At 38.2% G+C, this 25273-nt stretch overlaps 1 protein-coding gene across 4 annotated transcripts in view; it reads right to left on the bottom strand.

Moving 5' to 3' along the window:
- Positions 1-25273, bottom strand: part of ldb2a (LIM domain binding 2a) — a 123429-nt gene that overhangs the window by 5749 nt on the left and 92407 nt on the right. Inside the window, exons 6-9 of one of the 4 annotated variants that reach the window (XM_042493546.1) lie at positions 19091-19174; positions 12906-13029; positions 9122-9175; positions 8171-8307 (exon numbers count right to left, since the gene is read on the bottom strand). In XM_042493546.1, coding sequence (XP_042349480.1) covers positions 8171-8307; positions 9122-9175; positions 12906-13029; positions 19091-19174 — 399 coding nt within the window. Of the gene's footprint in view, positions 1-8170; positions 8320-9121; positions 9176-12905; positions 13030-19090; positions 19175-25273 lie in introns of all 4 variants that reach the window. The other 3 variants (XM_042493547.1, XM_042493543.1, XM_042493544.1) reach the window with 3 other exon arrangements.

Raw genomic sequence — 25273 nt, 5'->3', positions numbered from 1 at the left:
TGAAATGTTTGGGGGGCCACCCAGCACCCTATCAGGGGCCAGATTTGGTCCGCAGACTGTAAATTACGTATCACTGCTTTAAGTGAATTTCTGTTGACTGGAATTAAATTTGTGAATTCAAACATTGATCCATAAGCTCTGAATCATGGCTGCACGTCTTTGTGTGCGCTGAGTTCGTGAATCTCATCTCCCTCTGACTGACTAAGCATCTCCCGGCTGGCGAGCCCCAGCGCCACCCACCACAACCTGGGAAGAAGCCGTACAGTTAAATGGAGCGCACGCTTCACTGGCCAAGTGTGTCAACACTGCCTGGCTTGGGAGATCTCGCTCTTCTCACCCATCTCCTCTGCACACACACACACACACACACACACACACACAAACATGCACTGGCACACAGACCCAGATTACTGTACAATCACACACCTGAACACGAGCGCAGACAAACGCACTTGAATGCAAACTCAGATTAAGTCCACGTATTGTACACAACAATACGCTCACCCACGACTGAATCCCACAGAGATAAGCACACATGCACAAGACAAACACACATCATCACTTGCAGCAGGCGTCGATGTAAACATACAAACAACTTAGCACACTTCAGCACCCCTCCTACCCAAAACTCACACACTCGGATGAAGAGCACGAGAGGCAGTTTATTTATCCAAGCCATCCCGAAAAACCCCCCTAGCGACCACTTCTACACCCCACTATGCCTTAATCAGGCTAATTAATTTAGGTGAGCTTTTCAACTAAATGACAATATCCACACTGATTTGTCAATTTGCATAGCTAATTAAGTCATTAGCTAAAAACGTGCTGATTGCCAACAAGCCATGCATTCACCATCTGTTCCTGTGAGGAGGCCTGTCAACCTACCTCTGGCCAATTTTGGGCCAAAAAAAAAAATCCCTCAGACGATAACAGCTGGTGGCTAGTCTGTGACTGGGGAGCGCTAATTGTGAGCTAATTAATACTGTCAACTCGTCTACTCATCTCGTTAAGAGTTAGCTTTAGCGCTAGCTTAGTGGCTTAGACGCTTTGAATGGGCCGTCGCAGCGATGATGAACGCCTCCCTGCATTCACTAAGGAGCGTTATTAGCTTTTTTTTTTTTACAGGGATTAGCAATGAGGAGCTTGGACGATATATTTGCTCCTCAGGTCTCCAAAACAACAAGTGGGAATTTAAAGACGTGGCGGGAATGTGACGATGACAAAGGTGGCCTGGAGAGCAAAACTGTTCCTTAAAGCAGCAAATAACACTGTAGAGCACAATCGAAACAACAGACAACAGAAAATTTAAATTAAAAAAAGTTTTTTGATAAAGTTTAGTGAGGTGGTTGGATGAACAGCCCAAGTTTACTATCCCTCCATCCCTTCTGTAAAAAAAATCAGATAAAATAGAGAAACAGAATCTACAGTTTAAATAATGTTACCTATACTATTTAGCATGTTAATTATTCGTTTACTTTATACTTATATTATAAAATACAAATATANCTCCATCCCTTCTGTAAAAAAAATCAGATAAAATAGAGAAACAGAATCTACAGTTTAAATAATGTTACCTATACTATTTAGCATGTTAATTATTCGTTTACTTTATAACTTATATTATAAAATACAAATATAAATGAAAAAAATAGCTTTTTAAAGCCATGAAGAAGATGTACAGTGGTTAAAAAATGTTTTTTTTTTTTAAAATGATATAGCCACAGAAATAAAGGCTTTTTAATATTTTCTTGATTGATGTATATTTTTTTGGGTGCCTTCCTGTGGTGATAATCTAAATATTTTTTTTTTTCAAATTCAGTGAAAAGACAAAAAAAACAAAAACATGCTGATCTATCTCACGACTGTGGCTCTCAGCTCTGAGCACATTTGTTCAGCTAAATAAATAAATAAATAATAATAAATAAATAACTAAAAATAAAATACCTGCTACAGATTTATTTTTTACAGATTTAGTAATTTCCTAAAACAGTTTTAGTCTAAAGCTAATGTTACTTAATGTGTTTCCACAGGAAATCCTTCTTTTTGTTTTCAAAAACCAAAAACATGCACATCTGAAGATGCAAATCCTAAAATCTGCTATATACGGTAGATTTATCTTTACAAAGTTTAGTAATTTTCAAAACAACTGGGAGTTGTTGTTTTGAACAAATTTTACGAACAGTAAATGCTCCGTGTACGTTCATAAACTTTGTTTTTCATTTAAAACCAAAACTAAACAAACCAAAAACAACAGAAAACAAGACAGTTTTTCCATTATTGTTTGCAAACTCATAACCAAGAAAAAATGAATTAAAAAAGGTTCAGCTTTGGTTTTTATAATTTTTTCTTTTGGTATTAAAAAAATGTAGAAAGGTGACAGGAAGCAATGAAGTAAATATATCAAAATAAAAGCCTCTACTTTAGGTACACTGCAATCTTGAATCTGGATTGTACGAGCTCTAATCTGTGACATTAAACAGTGGACAAATCAATCTGACAAAGACAAAATCTTTATCATATTGATTTGCAGTAGGAAGGATTTTTAGGCTATTCATTTAATCATTAACGGCAAAATATTCATCACTACTTACAATATAATGTGTATATTTTGCGCATTCGTAGCCTCTGTGGTAACAGTCTACAGAGGGAGTTTCAGCGCTGTGTTACACCCACAGAGCGCAAGCTGACTCAAGGGGTGACATATTTTAGAAATGATGTATGTATTCTGATATTATTATTACTATTTATGCAGGAAGAATATAATGTACACACATCATAAGTAGCATTTGTTGGGGACTATTTTCGGTGGCGAATCGATAGACATTTGTTGATTTTTCGCAGCAGCAGGACAGTGTACAGTATGTGGGATTGAGTGAAAATAAACTGCAGTGCCCACGTTCATTTTAACGAAGAAACATGTCACACCGTGCAACAGTGTGGCTCAGTGATGATTTTAAAACACAGCACAGAGAAATAAGCTCTGAATACACACACAAAACTTGTTAGTCGGATCAATTCATTGTCAGTTTGAATCTTTTTATTGGATTAGTTGATGATAAGGAAAATATAGAATATAACCAGCCTTATTTTTTAGGGGTTCAAGTAAAAACTGTTGATAAAATTTTGCAACCACCTGTATAAAAGTACTAAGATCGTCTGAGTCTTAGTATTTGTACAAAATGAGTTCAAGGATTTTTTTTCCACACAAGCCACACGTGAATCAGTCTTAAGTCAACCATAGCCTTGTAAATGAAATCCTCAAATGATCTCCGATCCAGCAATTTAACACACAGCGATGGACAGTTAATTACAGGTTCAGTCCATAATATGTTTACTTGCTTCAAAAGCAATGACAGCATTAAAAACCTGCTGCTGGAGCAGCCTGGTGAGAGAAACAACACGTTAGACACTAAATTCACACCACTAGAGGTCAGTGTTGCTCATTCTATAAGTGCTCTCCCTCCGCACGCGCACACACACACACACACACACACACACACATACATACATACATACACACACACCCTCCCCACTTTCCTTCCCCACACCTCCTCTCCTCCAGCCGCTGGTAACCCCCCCTTCCCCTTGCGAGGGTCCACTCCTTATTGTCATTGGGCTCACGTAGGCTTGTGCTCAGCCACAAACGAACAACTTCTCAGACAAAGACAGCAGGCGTGCAACATATGTAACCAGCATGTTACCAGCCACGCTGCCAGTCTTAAGAGGCGTGTGAATGCACGGCATGAGGGGTACGGGTGGTGTGTGTGTGTGCATGTGTGTGGGTGGGAAGGTGGTGGTGGTGGTGGTGGTGGTGTGTGTGTGGGGGGGGCAGTGATGGAGTAGAGTGTGTGCATGTGACGAAGAAAGGGGGCTGGGGGTGGAGGGTTGTATACAGATATCGGTGATAATGAGAGCTGGCACAGAGCCAAACTGCCTTCTAGAGAGAAAACAATTGCACACGCTGTATCTGTGTGTGTGTGTGTGTGTGTGTGTGTGTGTGTGTGATGTACATTATGTATGTATGAGAAGGAAAAAGAGAGGTAAGAGAGGAGGGTGAGGACAACAAATCTGGAAAGATGACGTGACAGCTAACCATGGGACAATGCATAGAGGGACAGTACAGTGTGTGTGTATGTGTGTGTGTGTGTGTGTTTGTGTGTAGGGTAGGTGAGAGAATGAAATACTGTAAAAATGCCAGAAAAATGTAAGTTTTCTAGTGTTATGTGCTGAGCAGATGAAGCACCCCAACTGGGCTGGAAACTGGATAAACAAGGCGACCCTGTATAATATTATTTTTACCCAACTTGGACATGTAAAGCTTCTCTAAGTTCTGCAGTGTCCCTGTATTCAGCCCTGTCGCTGTAAAACTGTTGTTCTTGAACTTTTTGTAATTTAATCTACATCCTTTGAAATGTTTCATCAGTGAAGTAACCACTGATTTTTTTGTGGAAACATACAGTTGACAAACATAAACATGGTGTTTGCTGCAGCAGTTCACAGTTTCCAAAGTGCACAGAAAATAGAGATACTTAATATAAAATGGGCTTTATCAAACTTACATTTACATTTTTTTACTGGACTAATTATTTTAGGAATTATGCATGACCGATATTTTTTAAATTAACATAAAAAAATATATGCAGTACTCCAAAGTGCCCCTAGGGGTAACTGTATCCCCATCTGAGAAACACTGTCAGAGAGCATGTGAATCTGCTATTTGTAAATTTACCACAAAAATGAAAAACTCGTGTTTTCAATCAACAAAGCAAAGGAACCTCATTTATGTGCCCAGTTAGCAGGTTTACTGACAACATATTGTTTGCATCTACTCTTTTAAAGTTATCTCTGCTTATTGCAACAAAAGCTTGACAAACTTTTTAAGGTTCGGTTTTGGCACTTGGTTATAATGGAAATCTGTGGTCACTATTATTCTAATTGTTGATTATCAGTGCTGAAGAGTAATTAGTTACATGTCATTAAAATATAAAATAAATGTAATTGTAATCAGTTACAGTTACTAAGAAAAAAATGTGATTAATTACAGTAACTAATCAAAATGTTTGTTATTACCTTAGAAAATATATCTTTCAGTAAAAAAGTTTTTATATAAAATATCACAATGTTGCTTTTTGTATTGCAATAATTTGGCCTATTAACATACTTTTTCAGCTTTATTGTCAAAATTAAAAAAAAAATCATATTACCTTTATAAAGTCATTAAAATAGATGCATTACTTGACTGAGAATCAATTTTGATCTACAACATTTTGAGAAAATTGTGAAAAAAGTCAGTGTTTCCAAAAACCCAAGATATTTTGTTTTGTCCACAACTCAAAGGTATTCAGTTTCCTGCCATTAACGAGAAAAAAAACAGAATATATTCACATTTAAGAAGCTGGAATCAGAAAATTTTCACTTTTTTTCTTCTTATAAATAATCAAATTGATTGGTGCTTCATTTAACAGTTGATTACTAATCAATTAATCAATTTATCAGCATGTACAACATGCTTACTATATCAACATTAGACTGAAACCTTCATCTTTTAATGTACTTACTGGCAGTCCTGCTAACTCTGGCATATTTACGTGTTTATTTTATACTGATGTTCATTAATATGCTGTGTCTCTTTTAAATAAACATTAAATAAATAAACTTTTGTTGCAGGAAAAATGTCGTTCTATTGAAATATACAACAGGGGAAACATACTAGTAGTATATAAATGTCACTTCTAGGGGGCAGGGTTGTTATACTGCACTAACACTGAGTGTAGAAAAGCATCAGCACCCTTAAAATTCCCATTAGGCAGAATTAGTCCAGTGTACAAGATGAACACACGTTAATGCCAACCTGCATCTCTGTAACGCAGTTTGGCGTCAGCTCACTTTTAACTGAACTGCAGTAGCCTGGACTCGAAAACACCAGCGTGCTGCACCAGCGTGGCTCCAGAACAGTAAATTGGATGCAGTGGTGTAAATACGATACAGTTTGTGTATAATGAGCAGAGTATGGAAACAGGTAGAAAACTAGAGCCTGTGCAGAAAACACGCTCACAACAGCATCAAATCCTCCAGGGGAGTGCCAGGCATGTGGTGCAACACTCAGCTGTTTAAGAGGCTATTTAACCTCTAACTGTGTCAAGTGGCCTGTTACTGAGAGACATGTAGCAAAATCAGACCCTGAAACACAGTATGCAGAGTTGCAGGGAGAGATATCTTTATATCCAGGTTACTTTTTCTGAATGACAGACCCATCTAGATTTATTTTCATTGTTGGTTACCTGTTTTATTTCTTGGATACTGGCGAGTCACACAGTGCAATGCTGATGTAAGGCCGTTTAATTGTTCATTACGCTAATATGATGGTTTCCTAATTTAAAGGTTTTTCACAATGACTTGATTGGACATCCTTTGGCGAGAAGCTGGTAAGATGATCCTAAACTTCAGATTTTACTGTCCCATGTTTACGATGTGTTTAGAAACATTTCTATTAGTGTTGCACAATTATTCGACTATTAATCAAGATCACCATTTTGGCTTCTCACAATTAAATGAACATGATCGGCTGCGATACTGATGTTTAAAATGCGTGACCCGCTCATAGAAAACTGCTGCATATCAAATCAAGTGCTTCCTGAATGTTGACAGCAGCCTCCACTCTTGAAGAGCTGTCATGTTGCTACGTGTGCACTCTGCAGTGGCAGCCACAAAAATCATCCGTTCCCCAACCATCATAATCCATTTTTGCGACATCGGAGGGAACAAATCACATGTTAAGTGTGCATGAGACTTGTGTCTGCACCACCTGTTCACCCACCTGAAAAAATGCCACGATATTTTGTCCCCTAAAAACAATGACCAATGAGAACAAATATTTGCGATCTCAATACTGACCAAAATAATCATGATTTTCGTTTTGGACATAATTGCGCACCTCTAGTTTCCATCACAATAAGCTTCAGTCCTGGTTGCCCCACCAACTGTACAAAGGGGGGTTGACTTTTTTTTTGACAAAATTAAAGACACTGACATCATAAATTTATGCATAAAAGACTCAAATTGGTGCATGAAAATTCACCAGGACACAGGAAATTCGGTGCTTGATGCTCTAAATTTGGAACCCCAAAATTGCTGTTTTACTTATTTATTTTCTTCTATTCAGTAATTTCCTAAAACAGTTAGGAGCTGTAGTTTTAAACCTATGTTACTCAGATTCAATGTGTTTACACAGAAAATTCTTCTTTTTTTCATTTGAAGAAAGAAAATAAGACAACCAGATTCAAAAAATGGCCTTTTTTGTTAATACCTTTCATCTTTTTCCTTTTTAAATTTAAGAATGAAGAAACACAGAAACGCAGCATGCAAGTCAAAGCACATACAGTATATCAAAGTAAATCATCTTTGCTGCTGGTGAACGACCACAAGCAGCAGGAGTTGGCTGCAGCTCAACCCCACATGAAGCTCTTTCAGTGCTGTAAATGTGCTGTTTTTTGTGTTATCACATTATTTATCCAGCACTCTTTACATTCAGACGTTTCCAGACATGCAGTGAACTCGGTTACAGTAGCCGTCCTCTGGACAGCCGTGTGAGTTCAGCATCTTGGTCAAGGGCATTTCCAACACTGTCACTTTTTCCACCCTCACATTTGTTCGTGAGATTTAATTTTTTTTTTTTAAATCTTTAGGCTTTGGCTACTTGGTTGAGCATCGGGGTCAGCTGGGTCTTTTTAAACATATATTATGAAGAAGAGTACTCTGACAGAAACTGGAGGAAGAAGCTTTGTGATATTATGCTTCCTGCAGCAGAGTAACACTTTTATTCACCTCTTTACCTGCTGTTTATGAATTTACCTGCTCTTGTACTATTTTCTGCTTTGATGATTTTTAATGTCGTTTGTGTCACTCTTTATGATACTTGATGTATTTTCTCTTTGTCTTTCGGGGCGGGATGTTTTCATACAAATCCCTTGAGGTTTCTTTGTCTCACTGCACAGATTTCTTTTCTCTCCTCCTGGTGTTTTTTTTTTCCTCTTTTGTGCAAATAAATTAAACCTAATAGCTGAAATACCATTAGGAATATCTCGTGCCTGTGTGTAACCCTGCAAACATGCATGTGGAGTCATAAAAAGGAAAAAAAAGAGGAGGCAAACCGAGTGGAGCTGATGCTTACAGGTACCTGACTGGAGAGGCTGAAGTTGGTGGCCGGGCTGCGTTTCTTGCTGGCGGTGGTGCCCACGCTGCTGTTGGCGCTGCTGGCTGAGTTCTTCCGTTTCCTCCTCTTCGTGGTTGTCTGTCGGGCGGGCTCAGCTTTGGCGCGACCAGCAAAGAGAAACAGAGGCAATGCCAAGAACATAATGCATACAGACGGAGACAAGGTGGAGGGGTGTGTGCTGTGTGGAGAGTGTTTTAGGTAGTACAGCGGAGAAGCTCGGACAGGCGGCATTAGAAAAAGACACAAAGGCATGCAGACAAAACTGTGCAAAATGCGCGCGCACACACACACACACACACACACACACACACACATACACACACACACACACACACACACACACACACACACACACAGGCGTGCACATACACAAAGAAAGACATGTTACAGAGACAAGAGCGACTAGTCTACAATGATCCATGCTTTGTGTTCATCAGAGGTGAAACCGCACATCTCCCAAGACATGCACTAGTAAGAAAGACCCCGTTTCATTTGCATAAATGGTCAACAATGGAGCCTGATGCTCAACGTAATGTAAATTCTGTTAATGATTTCGGCGCTGCACCGATTGCAGTGTTCCTCAATAGCATGAGCCAGATTAAAACTGCTCTGCTGAGGCACAAAGCACACTCATGTTTGTTTTACTGAACATGTAATTACACTGTATCCATTGTTGTTGCATTACTATAGATTTGATTTGCTGAGCATGAGTGTGTCATTATGTTTAGTTTGAGAATTACGCTCTTACATGCATTAATCTGGCACACGTAACTCGCATTTGCTGCATTACAGGCATTAGTGCTGTTTTCAAACATGCAGACGAAGTTGCACACAGAAAATGTATTTCATGGCATTCCAGGAAGCAATTAAAATGCTGCTTTCTTGCAGACAGTGTAAGAGAGAAGATACCTTTTTTGTGATTTGTGGGAAATATTTCCGTTTTGAAGTTCTGTGGGTGTCCAGCTGAAACCGGAGCCAAAATCAGATTAATTTTACTCAGGTGATAGCATATTCTCTTAAACAATTTAAGACAGAATGAGACCAGAGACGACAACAGAGAAAAAGAAGAGGAGATTATTGAGCTTTCGGTGCCATACAGATGCTATTTGACACCACTGGGAAACATATGCTAAGATAAAAGATGTTTTTCCAATTATGAGTTATATATAATTCCTGAAGGTGCAATTAAGTCACAAGTGAAATCATTATCATCAAAAAGATACAAAGTACAGATACAGGTTAAACAGAGATCTTGGTGTTTCTAGTATTTGCAAAATAATCTATGCAGTGCATAATTTATGAAAACATGATTTTGCAAATTCTGCCAACATTTGTTAGAAAACATCATTTCCTTTAATCTCCAGGGAGACAAGAAAACACTGCTGTGATCTTCAAACAGATGTCTGAAAATGAAATACATTTTTCGAGGTTCTTACTAATCACACCAAGGGAGATGCTTTTTTATATTCAGTTACAACAACCAGCGACTCGTGATACAAACAAAACTCAAACTATAAATCAGAGGCAAAACAATACAGGGATTTTTTTATCTGTATCTTTTCTCGTTTGATTCCTGACTTTGACAGACGTGTATGAAAAAAAAAGAAAAAAGCGGGCCTATTGTCAGAGACAATCATTTCTGTTATCCAACTGGTTTCCTTCAATGCTGAACTGGTGACGCACTAAAATCACTTCCATTTCCACCAAAAGGACTTATCAGAGCATAAATGCGCCTGTGGCTTCCTTCCTGGCGAAATCCCAACCAGTTTCCAGACTGGAGAAGAATCGCAGGAAAAGGGGAATAACACGCCGCCAAAAAGGGAAAACCGCAATTCCAGCTAAACTGCAAAGCTCAGGCGAACTTCACGTGAAAAACAGACAGATGACAAGAAACAACCCTGAAAAACACACCAAGGAGGGAGGACTTCAGAGTTACAGTAGGTAATATTCAAAAGAAAAACCCTTTTTCAGTTTAAGTGTTATAAGTGTTAAATGTTATACTGAGAATACTTTCACCGCTTGACTTGCCTGTCCTCGCTTGCTGTTTTATCAATCTGCGCTCTCTTTAAAGCCACCAGACTCGTTTGTCAAAAACTGTTATTTTATTTTGCGGGACACAGTCTTGCTGGTCTACAGCTGCCTCAGTCGGTTAGTTAGTTTATGTTATTAGCCTTTTTTACGCCACCTGGTCAAGGTGAGAATGCTGCGCCATTATTCCACTTTTCTGTATAAAAGCAGAGGTAGTAACAGAGTCGAATAATGTTTTAATTAACGTTTTCATGGTGTGCTATGTGTCCCTGCTACCAGGAGATTTGAAAAACTACGATCAGACGTAAGCAGTGAAATCAACGAAGAACAGCTTAAAAAAATGTCTACTAATTGGGAAGACGATTAGGTCTCAGAGCTTTTTACCCTCCGCGCAGAGGACAAGATCAATCGCTACGGCTACATCCACATAATTCTGTTTCAAATTTAAGAGTCTTAAAACAAAAACTTTCCCCGTCCCGTCTGATTCCCGTGAATCAGAACAAACACAATAAAACTAACTAAATGACTGATCGACGCCACAGCAGACCAGAAACTGTCGTGTTCTGTGGGGGAAAATCACTGTTTTTCTCAGTGGAGTCTGGCATTTTTCAACAACTTCATTCCCTTCATTAGCCTCACAATTAGATCATTTTTATCATCCAAGCTGGGGCGAAACCTGAATTTAGTCGCTCGGCCGACGAAAGTCTGCAGTAAAAGAGTGCTTGCTGTATGGGCGACACAAAACGCAAGATATGAGTAATGTCATACTGCGGAAACCGAGCCTTTTTGGCCTCTTGTGCAACTTTAATGGGAGTGAATGTGGCTCTGCCTCCGACACTGTATCCAATTTTCTTTATACATCCACAGTGCTGACTGACATCTGCTGCAGGTAATACACTGCCTATGTATAAGTACCTCCTTATAAGTAGCTCCTACCAACAAGTCCATTTTCACAACTATGAGCTATCGTTTTAAGCAACTCATGGCTCCAAAACCAGCACATAGTCTACTGCATTTCAAACAATGTCAAAACAATAAAGCTGCACATTCTGTCAAACTGCATGACACATTAAGCTATTCCTCATAAATCACACATAGATAATATAAAACTGAATCTCCCCTATAGGATTTTATATCAAGCTCTCTTTCCATGGCCACAATTAACCATCAATACACGAGCTTTTTTTTCTCCTCAGACTTTATATTCATAAAATGCTTTCCATGTTTTTTTTCCCCTTAGTTTTTTTTTCTTTTCTTTGAAGAACGTCGTCGACACTGGGGAGCCGCTGGCCGGGGAGCTGGATCTACAAGTCTGATTACACCCGGCACTCTTAATTAAAGTTACACAGGTCTGAGTCAAAGGCTTTTTGACTGGTGTTGGTTTTTAAAGACATCTCGTCACGCCTCGCTAAGCATTGCTGTAATTTGCAGCCACTGCGATGTGTCCAAAAAAAACTCGGCTTACTCTTTCTCTCCAGCTTAAGACCGCACAGCCAATTTAAGCCTGGTACTTTTCAGAAACCGCCCTTAAAACATCAATCATAGAGAGCTGAGAGGGCCCCGTTAAGATTGGCGAGGTTGAGATTCAGGAGGCAGCTCTGAATTCTGATTAATTTCACATACCTGACAGGCAAAACATATTTAAGGGATTAAGACATATAATGGCAAATTTGGAAACATAAATGATGCAATAAAAACACAGTCTGAGAAAATATATTCCTACTCATGCAAAGTGAGTGATGGTACAGAATTAAAAGCTGTTTTTTTTTTTTTTTTTAAAGGGAAGAGAGTCAGTTAAAGCTCAGGAAACGATTAAGACTAGATCCACAACATTTTTAGAAAATGTAAATGATTTTCTGTCGTCATTTGATGTCATTTCTGGGGCCTGTTTTGAGAAGCAGATTTATCCGCAGTTTTCTGAAAACAGGGTTTATACACATTTTTACCTAAAAATTTCCATGACTTTTCCTTGAAGTTGAGGCAAATTTTACAGACCATACATTCTCTGAAACGACAATCGATACTCCTCATTGGGTCTTTTCCATGACTTTGTATTAGCTTTCTTAAATATATATTATTCAAAAATAATAATACATTTTGAACAAAATTAGTTAACTGAATTAATTAACTGAATATGGAAATAAAACTTTGGGACTGTTTGTTGTTAATGAAGGGGGCATACAACTTCAAGTGGTTGTATTTCGTATTTGTTTTATTTTCTATTTTGAAAGAAAACATGACTTCCAAATCTGCCCACAGGTTTAGAAGGCATGTTTTCTTTAAAATATTTGGGCTTTTTTTCCCCAGAAATGTTTTTTGGGTGATTTTAAAAGAATACATGCCTTCCATTACACCATTTATCACAGCTATGGACTGCAAAGAGGGAAATTATCATTGGATATTTAAATTTCTAAAAGACCTTGAAGACATCATGTGTTATTATACAGGTTTGTGAAACACAATTCGATGACTTTTCCAAAACTTTCAGGGTATATTTAGTTTTTCAAAACCTTTCCAGGCCTGGATTTTTTTTTTGCAGCTTTTCCATGTCTGTACAAACCCTGTGAATCTCTTAGCTGAGAGAAAAATTAAAACTATTTTATGATTTGTCCAAATCTGCTTCTTTAAACAGGCGTCTTGACAGTTAAGATATGTAGGTAGTTACCTGGTGGAGCGACCATTCTCTGCCACTTTTGGAATAGGCATGTCTTGAGACAGTCCCGGGGGCTGAGGTTGTAGGTCTTGTGCCTTGACATGAGCTCCTGCATGGGCTCCAGGATGACACACAACTGCAGACACAACGAGACAAAGCACACGTTCAGTTAAAGCAGATTTATTTCACATTTGATGAGCGAACAGTGTCCTGTCCGCTGCTGCAGCCTCTTATCAAGGTAGAGCAAAACAACATCCATAAAAAACACTGACTTTGTTGCTCAATTAATCACCCACAGGCTGACTTTGAGTGATTAATTGTGCAGTAAATCTAGTTTTTATAGACACAATTAATATAGTACCTTTAAAAACAGGTTTATTGTCAAGAGCTTTAGAGAGAAGATGGGTTGAGAGAGGAAGATGGGCAGGACGATACATTTTAATATGAGCAGCCTTTGTTGAGCTGTTTACTACATGTGAATGACACATTCATGCGTCAATACACACGAACTCGAAAAAAACACAAAACAGTCCCTCGTTCCCACACTGCACTCCAACAATATTCTCCAGTTGAGCACAATATTCAGTCTGGAGAAAACTGTAAATCTCTGGTGATCTGCAGTGAGAGGAACCAGAGGTCAGCCTGTCATCTTAAATACATCAGGCTTAGCTTATCCAGATAACATCTGGATAACATTACTGGTCAGCCCCCCCCATCCAAATGCTTGTTGGTGCAGTCAGAAGACAGCGATTGGACAGTCAGAGTGCCGTCTTATTGCTGGACCAATCACAGAGTAACACTGGGATCAAACTCCAGGCAACCTGTCCGTCTTTTTCTCTTTAACTAGATAAAACTGTTTTTTTTCTTCCCGACTTCTTCTTCATTGAAGATTTGACCATTTTACCCAACTCTACCACAACATCCTTTGTTTTCTAAGATACCACGAACAGCACACATTTTTGAGATGTATTCCTACTATATTTTGTATAGAATTGTGCAGTATTATGTCTGTGCTGGTGTGTTATGGCAGGAAGGTTTTATCCTGATACACAAATGTTAAAAAGCAGTTTTCCATTAATGGCGGTACTTGAAGTATTGGTACTTAAAAGTTTGTTTTCTTCAGAGGCAGTCTTTGTCGTTTTCACATTGTCATATTGTTTGGCTGACATAATGTTGTAAGGAACCATCACTGTGCATTTTACACTGATGAATGTAGCAATAAGTCACTATTAGAGCTGATCTTAGCTTCCTGCAGATAAATCTGTATCGGAGTATAAGTCGTCTGATAAGTAACAGTAAACAGAAAAATCAGTACAGAAAACAAGCTTTAAGGTGATTTTGAAACACTGTCAACATTACTTTGCGCACAAGAGAGTACAGACAAGTTCACTTTTCATCTATAAAATGTCCCTGCTCAGGATGCATCTTGGTCAAAATTCTTTAAATCTAAACCTAGGGGATCTGGATATATATATATATTGTTCACTTTACCTCCAGCTGCATGGGATACCTATATATATAGATAGATAGATAACATGGTATATCTACTGGAGTGCAGTAAGCAAAACCAACTCTGAGGAGAAATAAACAGCAGCCTTGTGTGTCAAAGACCAGAAGATCACGTTAGAAGAATGTATGTAATTATAATAATAATAATAATAATTATTATTATTATTATTATTATGTAATTAATCTAACAGAACAAAGATTTTTGCCCACTAATTTCTCTGGTATGGCTGACCGGACAAGAAGTCAATTTAGTTTCTATTTTCCAGTTTCTGTAAGAGACTTACAGTAAAACATTACTGGAGAAAAAGGTGTGGGTTAACCAACTTGCTCAAGGGCACTTTGACAGTCGTTACTGAGAGAAAAGAGACTGTTAATCATTCGCTGCATGCTCAAATGATCTGACCTTCAGCATCCCAGCACCCCTACATTTCTGATGTCAAGTCTAATCAACATGCTCCTCCTGTCTTCAGCCGTACTGTACAACTTGGAGGTAAAAAAGAAAAAAACAAGGGCAGGTAACATTTTGTACCGCATCTATTACCTTCAACTATGTGTTAAGGTTTGGAGGCTTTTATACAAATGTCCTGACAACACCGGGAAATGTTTTAACATGATGGATATCCAAACCAGAATATGTTCACCAGTCCTGAGTCTCAAACTAGTCCTTCTAACAAGCGTAGCTGCTTGCGCCAAATTACCCTACATAAACACAGTAATGTTTGTTTCCCGTGTTAGGACGGCTGTGTTTTGATGCCATGCAGCTGGAGGTAAAGTGAACATCCCTGTAGCAGACTAATCCCATGTTCTCCTCTGATAGTTCCCTCCTGACACAGTAATATCCCTCCCCAGCTCAGCCAACAAGCCCTGGCTCTCAGCCTGAAAACAAGGGCTATTTTCAGGCTGAATAGTAGGAAGCCGACAGCTCCAATACATGGAAAGGCTTAAATACTCCAAATGAAAAAAAAAAAAAAGAAAAGAGAGAGAGTGTGTGTGTTTGTGAGAGTGAGAGAAAGGCCGGTTGTAACCCCTGAGCCAGGAAACCGTCAGTCTCTTTTGGAAGCACTGATAAACGCTGGGAAAGGTCTTTTCCAGAGACACATTATTGCCTGTTTAATGTGAGGAAAGGGTGTATTTTACCTTGACATCCTTGGATAACAGTGGGGGAAAACATAATTTGCAAAGTGTGTGATATGATGCATAACAGCAACAGCACAGCAGTGGTTCCCAGTGTGGGGATCGGGACCCCCAGAAGGGTTCATGATGTGAATCTAAAGGAAATGAAAGATGATTTTTGGGGTACATATTTGTTTTGTTTTGTGACCTTTCCATAACCTTTGCTTTGCTCCTGTGAAATGTTGTGTAGTTTTATCTCTCCAGGCCTCTATTAATCAATGAGGGGTTGCAACTAGACATTGATTTGTTTTAAGGGTCACAAAAAGACAAAAAAAGTTGAGAACCACTGCCTTAAAAGACAAGATTCACAGAGAATAAACTGCAGCCGCTGATTAGAACATGAATTGCACATCACTTGTAACAGCTATCTGCCCTGTTTCAAGGTTTGATTCACAAAAGATTTTGTGCTAATGATTTGGGATGTCAGTTTCGGTTAATTTTGCTTTCAAGACATCTATTAAAAGGTAAGTAACTAGTAAATTCTTAAGAAAAAAAAAAGAGAAAGATGCAAAGTACGAAATGGCCTTTCCTTTTGGTCCAGCGCTCCACTGACTCAGTGAGCTTTAGGGCTGTGTTTTAAAGTGCTATGTATTTAGAGGTGATGAAATTTTGATGTTCTCGATGTAAATGTCTTGTATTTTACTTTCTTTTGGCTTTGCTGTCAGGCAGCTGCACGCCCACCACCAAACCTCCAGTCTCTACTAGTATCTTGGCCGCTCTGCACTGTGCACCATCCAGGTTGGGTGGGGTCTAACGTCAGCTTGCTAGTTGCGCCGTTATTTTCAGATGTTACAGCTGGTAAAGCCGTCCCATTGGCAGAGCACATTTCTGTGGAAACACTGTGCACCTGTTTTTTTGGCACCCATGCAAACAGTTAGTTAGTCAGAGCAGTCACACTGAGAAACAGTGGCTCACAGATTTTTTCCCCGTGCTATGTGCAGTTGTTAGCAGAAATAGACGGTGAAAAGGGTGTTTTGATAATTACACTGACTATATCACCTTTTACTACAGTTCCAATGTCTTTATCTGCCACAGAGCGGTGGAAATACAAATATATATTTTACTCAAACTTTCCTGCTTCTGTTTCAAAATAAAAGTCCTTGTCAACAGAATCCCATCCGTTGTTGACACAAGGCAGCAGGCAGCCTGCAGAAACGTCACAGCAACAACGCTGCCAGTGTGACCATCACAGGCGCAAGTTTGGCGAGGTTGCTGTCAAGCGCTGCTCACGCATGCAGTGTGTCCCAGGTGTACCGGGGTGGGCACAATGTTTCCACAGCAGTCGTGTTGAGTCAGGACAGCACTTCTGGCAGTAATCGTTGAATTAGCAGTGCTGCTAGCTAGCTCCTACCAGACCCAGGTGGTGTGCAGTGTAGTTAACTAAGGAGTATCCAAATTAACCTCTCCACCAGCATATACAGTATAACTGGACAAAAATATTCTCGGCTGTTGACTGATTAACAGTTAACTGTTTACATCCCTACTGATGATATAAAAGCTCAAACACGCACATTAAGTTTTGCAGATGAGTGCTATTTGTCATGTGGCAAAGTATCAATGTTGTTTTTTTGACGAGAACACAGTAGGTGAAAAAATGTCAGAGAAAAAAGAAACTGACATTTTGAGAGAGGTCCTGGCTGACGAGGCACAGAGGCATTTCTCAAAATTTGGAAAGTCTAGGGGTGACATCTGTTATAAATGTGCTGCAGTTGCCATCAACTCTCTGAAGATGCCAATAATTTCACTGGAACTACGTGCAGCTATTTGCAGTGACTTTTTGAATTGGACTGTTTTTTGTAATGAGGTTCATTTAAATCGAAAGGGGCCAATTTTGAGCCAAATGTGTGCTTTTACTTTATTTAAATATGGCAAACATCACTATTTACCTTAGGGGTGCAGTTGAGAATTACAATTTTTTTTTTTTTATTTGTGCAGGTTTGGCGGTTGCAAAAGCTGTGCAATCCTTGTGTGAATTCGCTTGTGAATCTGTAACTGAGCCTTCAATTCTTATTTCCCATTGCCCGTCTTTGTAAACTCACATGTTTAAAATGCAAATTCAATAAACTAAATAATATTGCTTTTGAAGTAGTGGAAAACTCTGTGTAGTTTATGGCGTTTTCATTATTACCGAAATGAAAGAAAACCTCAGATGAGAGTTAAATCCCTCGTTAAGATGAATGTTTTCTGTAGCATTTCAAATAAAACCACATTGTGCTGTGGGAAAGTTCCTAATTTAACAGATGCACAGGGATTTATGTGAAATATGTGAGTACGGTTTAGACCACTGAGGCAACGCACGTCATTTCGGCAAACTAACCATTCTTCAAAAGCAAAGCTGTGACTATTTAGACACAAACAACTTTCCTAAAACGCATGTTGTCAGCAAACAGAAAACAAGGCATGATCCCTGTTTCATTGTTCCGCTTGCTAAACACTGACCATCTGAATCACTAAAATAAAGAATGAACAGAAGCCAAATCTTTTAGTGTGTAATTACAGATACTTGAATTATGTGTTTTCTCTTTCAGCCGCATTACAGTTGCTTTCTGTACAGAAAAATCATTGTTATAGGAAAACAAAAACAGCCACCCTGCCTCCTCTCCCTCTCTGTGTCTTTCTTCACTCAGTTATTATAAGCAGCCGAGGTGCCGTTCCCCGATTCGCGCGCCATTTCACAATTATGAGTCTCAACAGGGAGCGTTCATTAATGTTATGCTAATTTTCTGTATCCAATTAATTCTTCTCTCTCCCCATCTCTCTCCCGCTCGCTCTTGTTCTCCCATTTGGAAATCGTAGCTGTCAGTCAACTGTGGCATCGAAAAACACAAACAAAACCCTGTGAAATAATCACTAATGTATTCAGCCGGCTTATACTTCCTATTTCCGCAAATTATATTGCTGCGGTCAGGTAGAAAAACATGTATATGCAGAGAGTAAAGAAGAAATAAGTGCTTATATTTTTTTTTTGTTTTGATGCCATGCACTTTTGAAATTATACACTCAGGTTTCAAATGCCCGAGAGTCATAAACCGTGTTCAGCACATAAATAAAAGCACAGGCTTTCAAATCCAGTAAGACAGAGAAAAATAGTTACATTAACAGTCACGATATGACCTTAAATAAACTTAAGAGTTAAAATGTGAATGTATAAAACCATAGCTTAGTCAAAATTGAATATTCAAACACTGAATGTAAAATTAGAAATGAAAGATAACACATCTGCAGAGCAGGTAACATAATAACTCAGGGGAGCACATAAATATGACAAAACATGAATATTCTACATAATAAAAACATCTTAATGCCGTCTAGACACATAAGTATGAGATATTTAGTTTATAAAGAATGAGCAACATGCATTACTACATTTAAAAATGGACAGGAATTGTTCCTCCGTGTGCATTTAAGTGTGAAGACAGCAAAAATAAAAGCAGAATGACAATCACAGACACTGTCAGACACACACACACACACACACACACACACACACACACACACACACACAGAGTCCTTACCCTGAGGTAGTTGAGGGTGAAGTTGGTCAAACCCATGCGAGTGATGTTTTTGGACAGTTGTTCCAGCACCTGAGGGTCTTGTGCCTGAAGTCAGCAGCAGAGAAATAAAAATGAAGAACACATTTATATATGTATAGGCTACATATTTGTACAGCTTTATTTTTTTATGTTTGCATTCAACCGACTACGAATAAACTAATTATCTACAGGCAATTAGGCTAATTGGCATTCATCAGATAATGCACATTCGACACATTTGCACCCTCGAGTCATAAATGCAACTACTTAACATTGTTATCGCAGTTGCGCCATGAAGCTGAATGGAAGTATTTCGAGGCCTTCATTTCACACTATTGTCAAACTGTGAGGCTAATTAATCAATATTATTTTGCCATTCCATTTAAATTTGCACACATTTTCATTTCCGTATCTTTGCTGGATGTGATGATGTTGCTCGGTGTATGTGTGCAGGGTCTGGGCAGCAGGGAAAATTAGTTTTATAATGTTAAGTTGTTGGAAAAACTGCAAAAATCTGCAGATGTAACCCTCTCTACATCTAATGCATTGTGCTCTTTTGTTTTTGTAGGTGCAGCTCGATGTGGTCCAGCTGACAGTTGCATCATTCACATAAAAGATTCAGAACTGACCAACATAGGCTCTGAATAAATTAATTGTAAAACAGAAAACTCATGGAAACCCTGTTATTATACAGTATGTGTAGGAGTAAAGAAAAGATCTTAAATAAGAACAAAGAAAAAATAGCAATTATAGGATGACATCTGATTGGGAAAAAAAAGACTATTCACTAAGCTTGTTTGCCGCTCCGAGAATAAGCAGTTAAATCATAAAAAGCTGCAGGTATTGACAGAGCAAAACATAGCCCAGACTGAGGAGAAGCAGTGAGCACACTTGCATTCACCGCCTCATGAAAAATGCATAATTCTATCTCCAGTCGCATCTCTGTGTGGAGAAAGTCAAGAGGGAAAGCGAAAGAGTTCTTCTGTACCGTCAGCAGACCAACATGAGTGACGGGAGAATTGAATTAGTGTGCATTATTGGCCGACGGCGGATCAGAATCTGAATTACTTTACTCATCAAGTGGAATTAGTCTGAACGTACTGTACAAGGGATGTGTCTTGGCAGCACTGGTGCAGCCATGTATCAACAATTTGCGGAGTAACACGAGTAAAATGCAGGCGCATATGGTGCAGGGACGACACAGACACTCGGTTCAAGAGGCCAAAAACAGACAAACAACGGAGAACAAACTAAACACATTCAGAATTCAAGATGCATGGCAGCGGTCCAAATACGATGTTTAAACAGTGAAGAAGATGCACAGTACATGTATTGTGTTAGAGAAGTCAGGATGCTGCTCAGCGGTGGTGCAATGTAACTAAATACATCTATCCAAGTACTAGCGCTGTTAAAAATATTGACTTATCAATACATATCGATGCAGGATATTTGGAACGGTTTCAATACTCATTTTCCTCAGTTTACACCAGCTGTGCTGTCTTCTCTTATTGTTGATGCTTACAGTCATTCTGCTGTTCTCTGCTACTAAACAAGAAAAGAAAAGCTGCCGTCGTCATGTAATAACCCAAACATATATATCTTTAAAAAAAAACCAAACAATTGTATGCCCTCAATGTCAATTTTTCTCCTGGTATTGTACATCTTATTCTCCAAAATATGGAACCAAGTTAGCAATTCAATTATTATGACAACAATTCCAAGTACTATGCTTATGTCCTGTTTTGAGTTAATGCTTTATACCTCTGAGGGTATAAGTTTATGATCCTGAGGGACATATTCTACGATTAATTCCACGCTTATTTGGCATCCAAGGTTACACTGCAGGTTAAGACTTTGCATACAAAAACTCATGATTATCTTATAAAATATGACCCATTTTTTAGGAATTAAAGTAAAAAAACATTATATAATAAAGCCAGAATCAGCTCAAGCTTGACCCAGTACACAGTAAAATGCAGCTTACACATTAACCCATATTAATTAAATATTAGAATAATAACGATATAACAACCATATGGGCTATTTGCCAGTTTAACAAACACTCAATAATTTGAGCATGTTCTTTTCTGACAATGCTAGTATAAGAGCTCCTGCATTCAACAGTTTAATTTGACTGCATATTGCTGTATTGCTACTTTCGTTAACGATCTGTTAACGTCTTCCAAACAAACTTACTTCTGAGTACCCACTTGGATGTATAGTATTAAAAACCATGTGTGTATGGCTTATCTGTTCATGTCTCGTTGAACTGTATATTTCTGCTATAAATGTGTTAAACAGCTGTTCCATCTATGTCATGCTGCATTATTTGTAACTACACTAAAAATTAAAAAATTGAATTGATTGATATCTGTGGCTGTTTGAATTCTACACAACTGCTCTACCTCATGTGTGTGTGTGTGTGTGTGTGTGTGTGGGATGTGGGTGTAGCAGATGTTTGGGAGGGGAAACTTCCACAGTGTTTTATCTGTGTGTATTTCTTTATTGTCTCTGTGTATTTTTACCGCCCCACAAACAAGGAAATTAACCTTTTTTCAGTGGTGTTGTCATGGCAAAATGATTAAATATGACAATATTTGAATGTCATCATGTATAATAATAGTAGTTTTATGAATGTATGATTCATCCGTGGTCGTGGTTTCAGTGCTTTCAGAGGCCTCAGAGTCTTTCACTGTCTGCATGCAGGCATGTGAGGAGTCTCTAGAGTGTCTGAGGGCTGAAATACTGTGAGATCAAAACCTTGTAGAAGTTTAGACTCCACTGTTAGACACATCTGTATGAGGTATGAAATTCACTTTATAAGGCTGAATCATTGTTTAATTTCTGTAATTTTCTGGTGTTTGTCCATGCACATGCTGTACCAAGAGCCTCTTGAATTAAAATTGTGTTGTTATTAAACTTATATATTCACGTTAGATGAACTGTGGCTCATCAAGTTTTGACCGAGAGCACAAGATTTTTGATTCTTTTGAAAGACTCTTTAATTACCTTGAAAAACACTCTATGAATAAAACGTTTTATTGTTTTCCAGATCAGGAGCAGAGTGACTATTCCAGGACTGTACAGCGTTTTGAGGTACTTGTACTCTTAAATAATTAAATTATTTCCATTTATTGCTACTTTATACCTCTACTCTACTACAATCAAGGGGAAATACTGTGCTTTTTACTCTAGTAAATTTATTTTAGTTAGAGTATCAAGTTTTCAAAAGATACTATCAGTTCATAACATATAAATTATGACTACAAATCTTAAATCTTTTTATCTTAAAGACTACGATTAAACATCCCAAAGATAGAATAAATCAACTGAGTTTCTACCGAGCCTGGACCAATTTAAAGATTTTAACTATTTTGATCACTGATAACAGATTGAAGAACTTTGTTTTCATTATGCAAGCAAAATGAAACTGCGGATGCGTCATCCACAAATGGTGAATGCTTTTAAAGCTTCACACATATTTACAAAGAATATAATGAGGTACCAATGTGCTGCAATGATTAATACTTTAACCCTTAATACTGCAAGTACATTTTTTTGCATGTTTTCTGTACTATCACTCACGTAAGCTTATAGAAAAAAGGACATTCACTTGCAAGTGATATTTTCAAATTATGTTACTTTTACTTTAGTAACCGATCTGGATACTTCCACCACTGATTTGTAATTAAGTTAAGTTTTCCTGCTGGCTGCAGGAGTCATCGGCGAGAAAAATGTAAGAATAAGTAAAAGTACTATTGAAACTCAAATGCCTTGTTGAAAATAATAAAGTGAAGTTTATTTGTGACTTCAAAACAGATGAGTTTGTGAAGTCAGCATCTAGTGGGCGTTACAGGAACTGCAGAACAAACTCTGTCCTCTTGTTCCACCACGTATTCTTCCTGTTTATCTCACGTTTTTCAGTCATTTCCACATGGGGAACATTTTAAATAAAGTTTAAATATACTACATTTCTTTCACAATACACAGATATTTACAGCATGTTGGTCTTATTTTAAAGCTCCTGTGCTTCTGCTTCACTAACATGTACTGTTTGATACTATTTCCATCAGTGATCACGCACCTCTAGCATCTATCATGATATCAAATACAGGCTGTTTCTTTATAAACCTCTTAAAAATACAATAAGCACAAACTTTATTACTTTTCCAAACACTTCTTCTTGAGCGACTGTTTAAAAAAAGTACAGTATCGGTTCAGCTCACATCAAAAACTGGGCCTTCCACAGTGGCTCCGTCTGTACTGGTTTCTGCAGGTTTTTTCTGTTCTGACTCCCATGTGTCTGTATCTGCTTTCATTAGTCCAAGCAACGATCAAAAGACTGAACTCGCACTTCGCACACAAATCACTGAAGATCTGGCCAGGACCCACAATACCCCACAATATCCCACTCTCCAGGAATTAGTGTGAATACCCAGAGGGGCCAATTTATTGGTGAGTGAAATTCATATGAAGATTTGGCAAAAAAAAGAAGCGGGCTATACAGGCGAAGCTGCCTTTTACACACACCTTTGGGTCCATGGGGTAAATGGAAAAATACTTGGAATGAATCTCGTTTTATTCCTCAATCAAATGGGAGGAACTGCATGTAAAGAAACTTTACTGGATATCACTGGTGAAAAAGAAAAGCCAGCCAACAGGACTATAAACTATTGTTGTTTTTCAGTCATTTTCCTCTTTTCAGACGTGAAATGCGTCACATTTCTGGCTTCATCTTACTGTTAAAGTGATGGATTTCGTCATTCAGACATTGGTGACTTTTATGTAAATGTTCCCCACGGCTTTTTTCAAACCTGACAAGAGATTTATGTAAGGAGAGGAGGCGTCATCGCTGCTGTAAAACAGCTGTGAGTTAAAAAGTTTAATGATATGAAGAAAGGCTAGTGTTTTCTGTTCTGCCACAGGCTGCATTACCGATGAATTTTAAAAACGTATCTTTCCGTCGGTGCTTTCATTAATGACGATGCTGAGCGCGATGGACGCTCGTCCTCCACTTCTGTTCTGTCAAAAATCCTAATAAATTTTCTTATCAATTATTAGGCAGCGAACTCTGCTGCCTGTTTCTTAAAGTCTTGCTAAGTTGGGAATGTAAAGCGCTTTGCTGGATTTTCTTTTGAATTGAAAAGCTTAAACTTTAAGGTGGTTGTGCTATTAAAAAAGGAAAGAAAATGTATAATTCCTCTTACATCCTGTTTGCACCACGAGAAAAGGAAGTTGGCTAATTCAAAGCAATTCATAGTTTATGAAACTGATTTAATCTTTGAGAATGAGATGTGATAGTTGGGAATTATGTCCCAGAGATCTTAATCCTGCAAACAAGACGTACATTTAATTTTCTCTCTATATTTAACCATGTTCTGCTATATTCTTAATGTTAATCTCACAAATTCAGAACCAGACTTGTGCTGTTTGATATGCGTGTTATGAATATGATCTGATAAGATTGTAGTCATGACGTAAAAGTGAGTTATTCAGACATGACACCATCATGTTAAAATCTCATTTACATGAAGATGTGAATGTCTGAAATAAGGTTACTGGAATACTTCACCCAAATTATCATTTGTGTTTCAATTACTTTCGCCATAATCTGTTAAACCTGTACAGAAAACTTTATCTTGCATGCCTCAGCGGTGAACGGAGAATGAACCAGTGGCTTTACTGTGTAATTTAATCCTCAACAGTTGTAGATGTGTGTAATAACTGTCTTCTTATGTGTATTTTATGATTGTCAAATAAATCTATCTAAACAGAGAAAACTCTTGATGAATTGAAGTCGCAGGGTTCTGCATTAAACAACAGCAAAACTTTATCAAAACATCTGATTAAACTCTCACACAACTCTTGCAGTATAATCTAAGTCTCACTTACCCCAGTCGTATGCCGAGTACTTCCCAAACAAACAATTTCTGTAAAACCTTACTATTTAAAACCCGTCTGCATGACCAGCACGGGTGCATTATTCATCCGTGCATGAGAATGTTTATGCAGCAGTGTTTAAAATAGTCACGTTTTAGGGAAAAATGCACGTGTTTGGGAAGCAATGAACATATGACCAGATAAGTGAGATTTGGATTATACTGCACAAATTGTGTGAGAGTTTGGAAACAGATGTTTTGATAGAGTTTTGCTGTTGTTTATTGT

The sequence above is a fragment of the Plectropomus leopardus genome, chromosome 9 (genome assembly GCF_008729295.1).
Source record: "Plectropomus leopardus isolate mb chromosome 9, YSFRI_Pleo_2.0, whole genome shotgun sequence".
In the NCBI taxonomy this organism is placed as follows: Eukaryota; Metazoa; Chordata; class Actinopteri; order Perciformes; family Serranidae; genus Plectropomus; species Plectropomus leopardus.
This window is presented reverse-complemented; position numbering and strand designations above follow the sequence as displayed.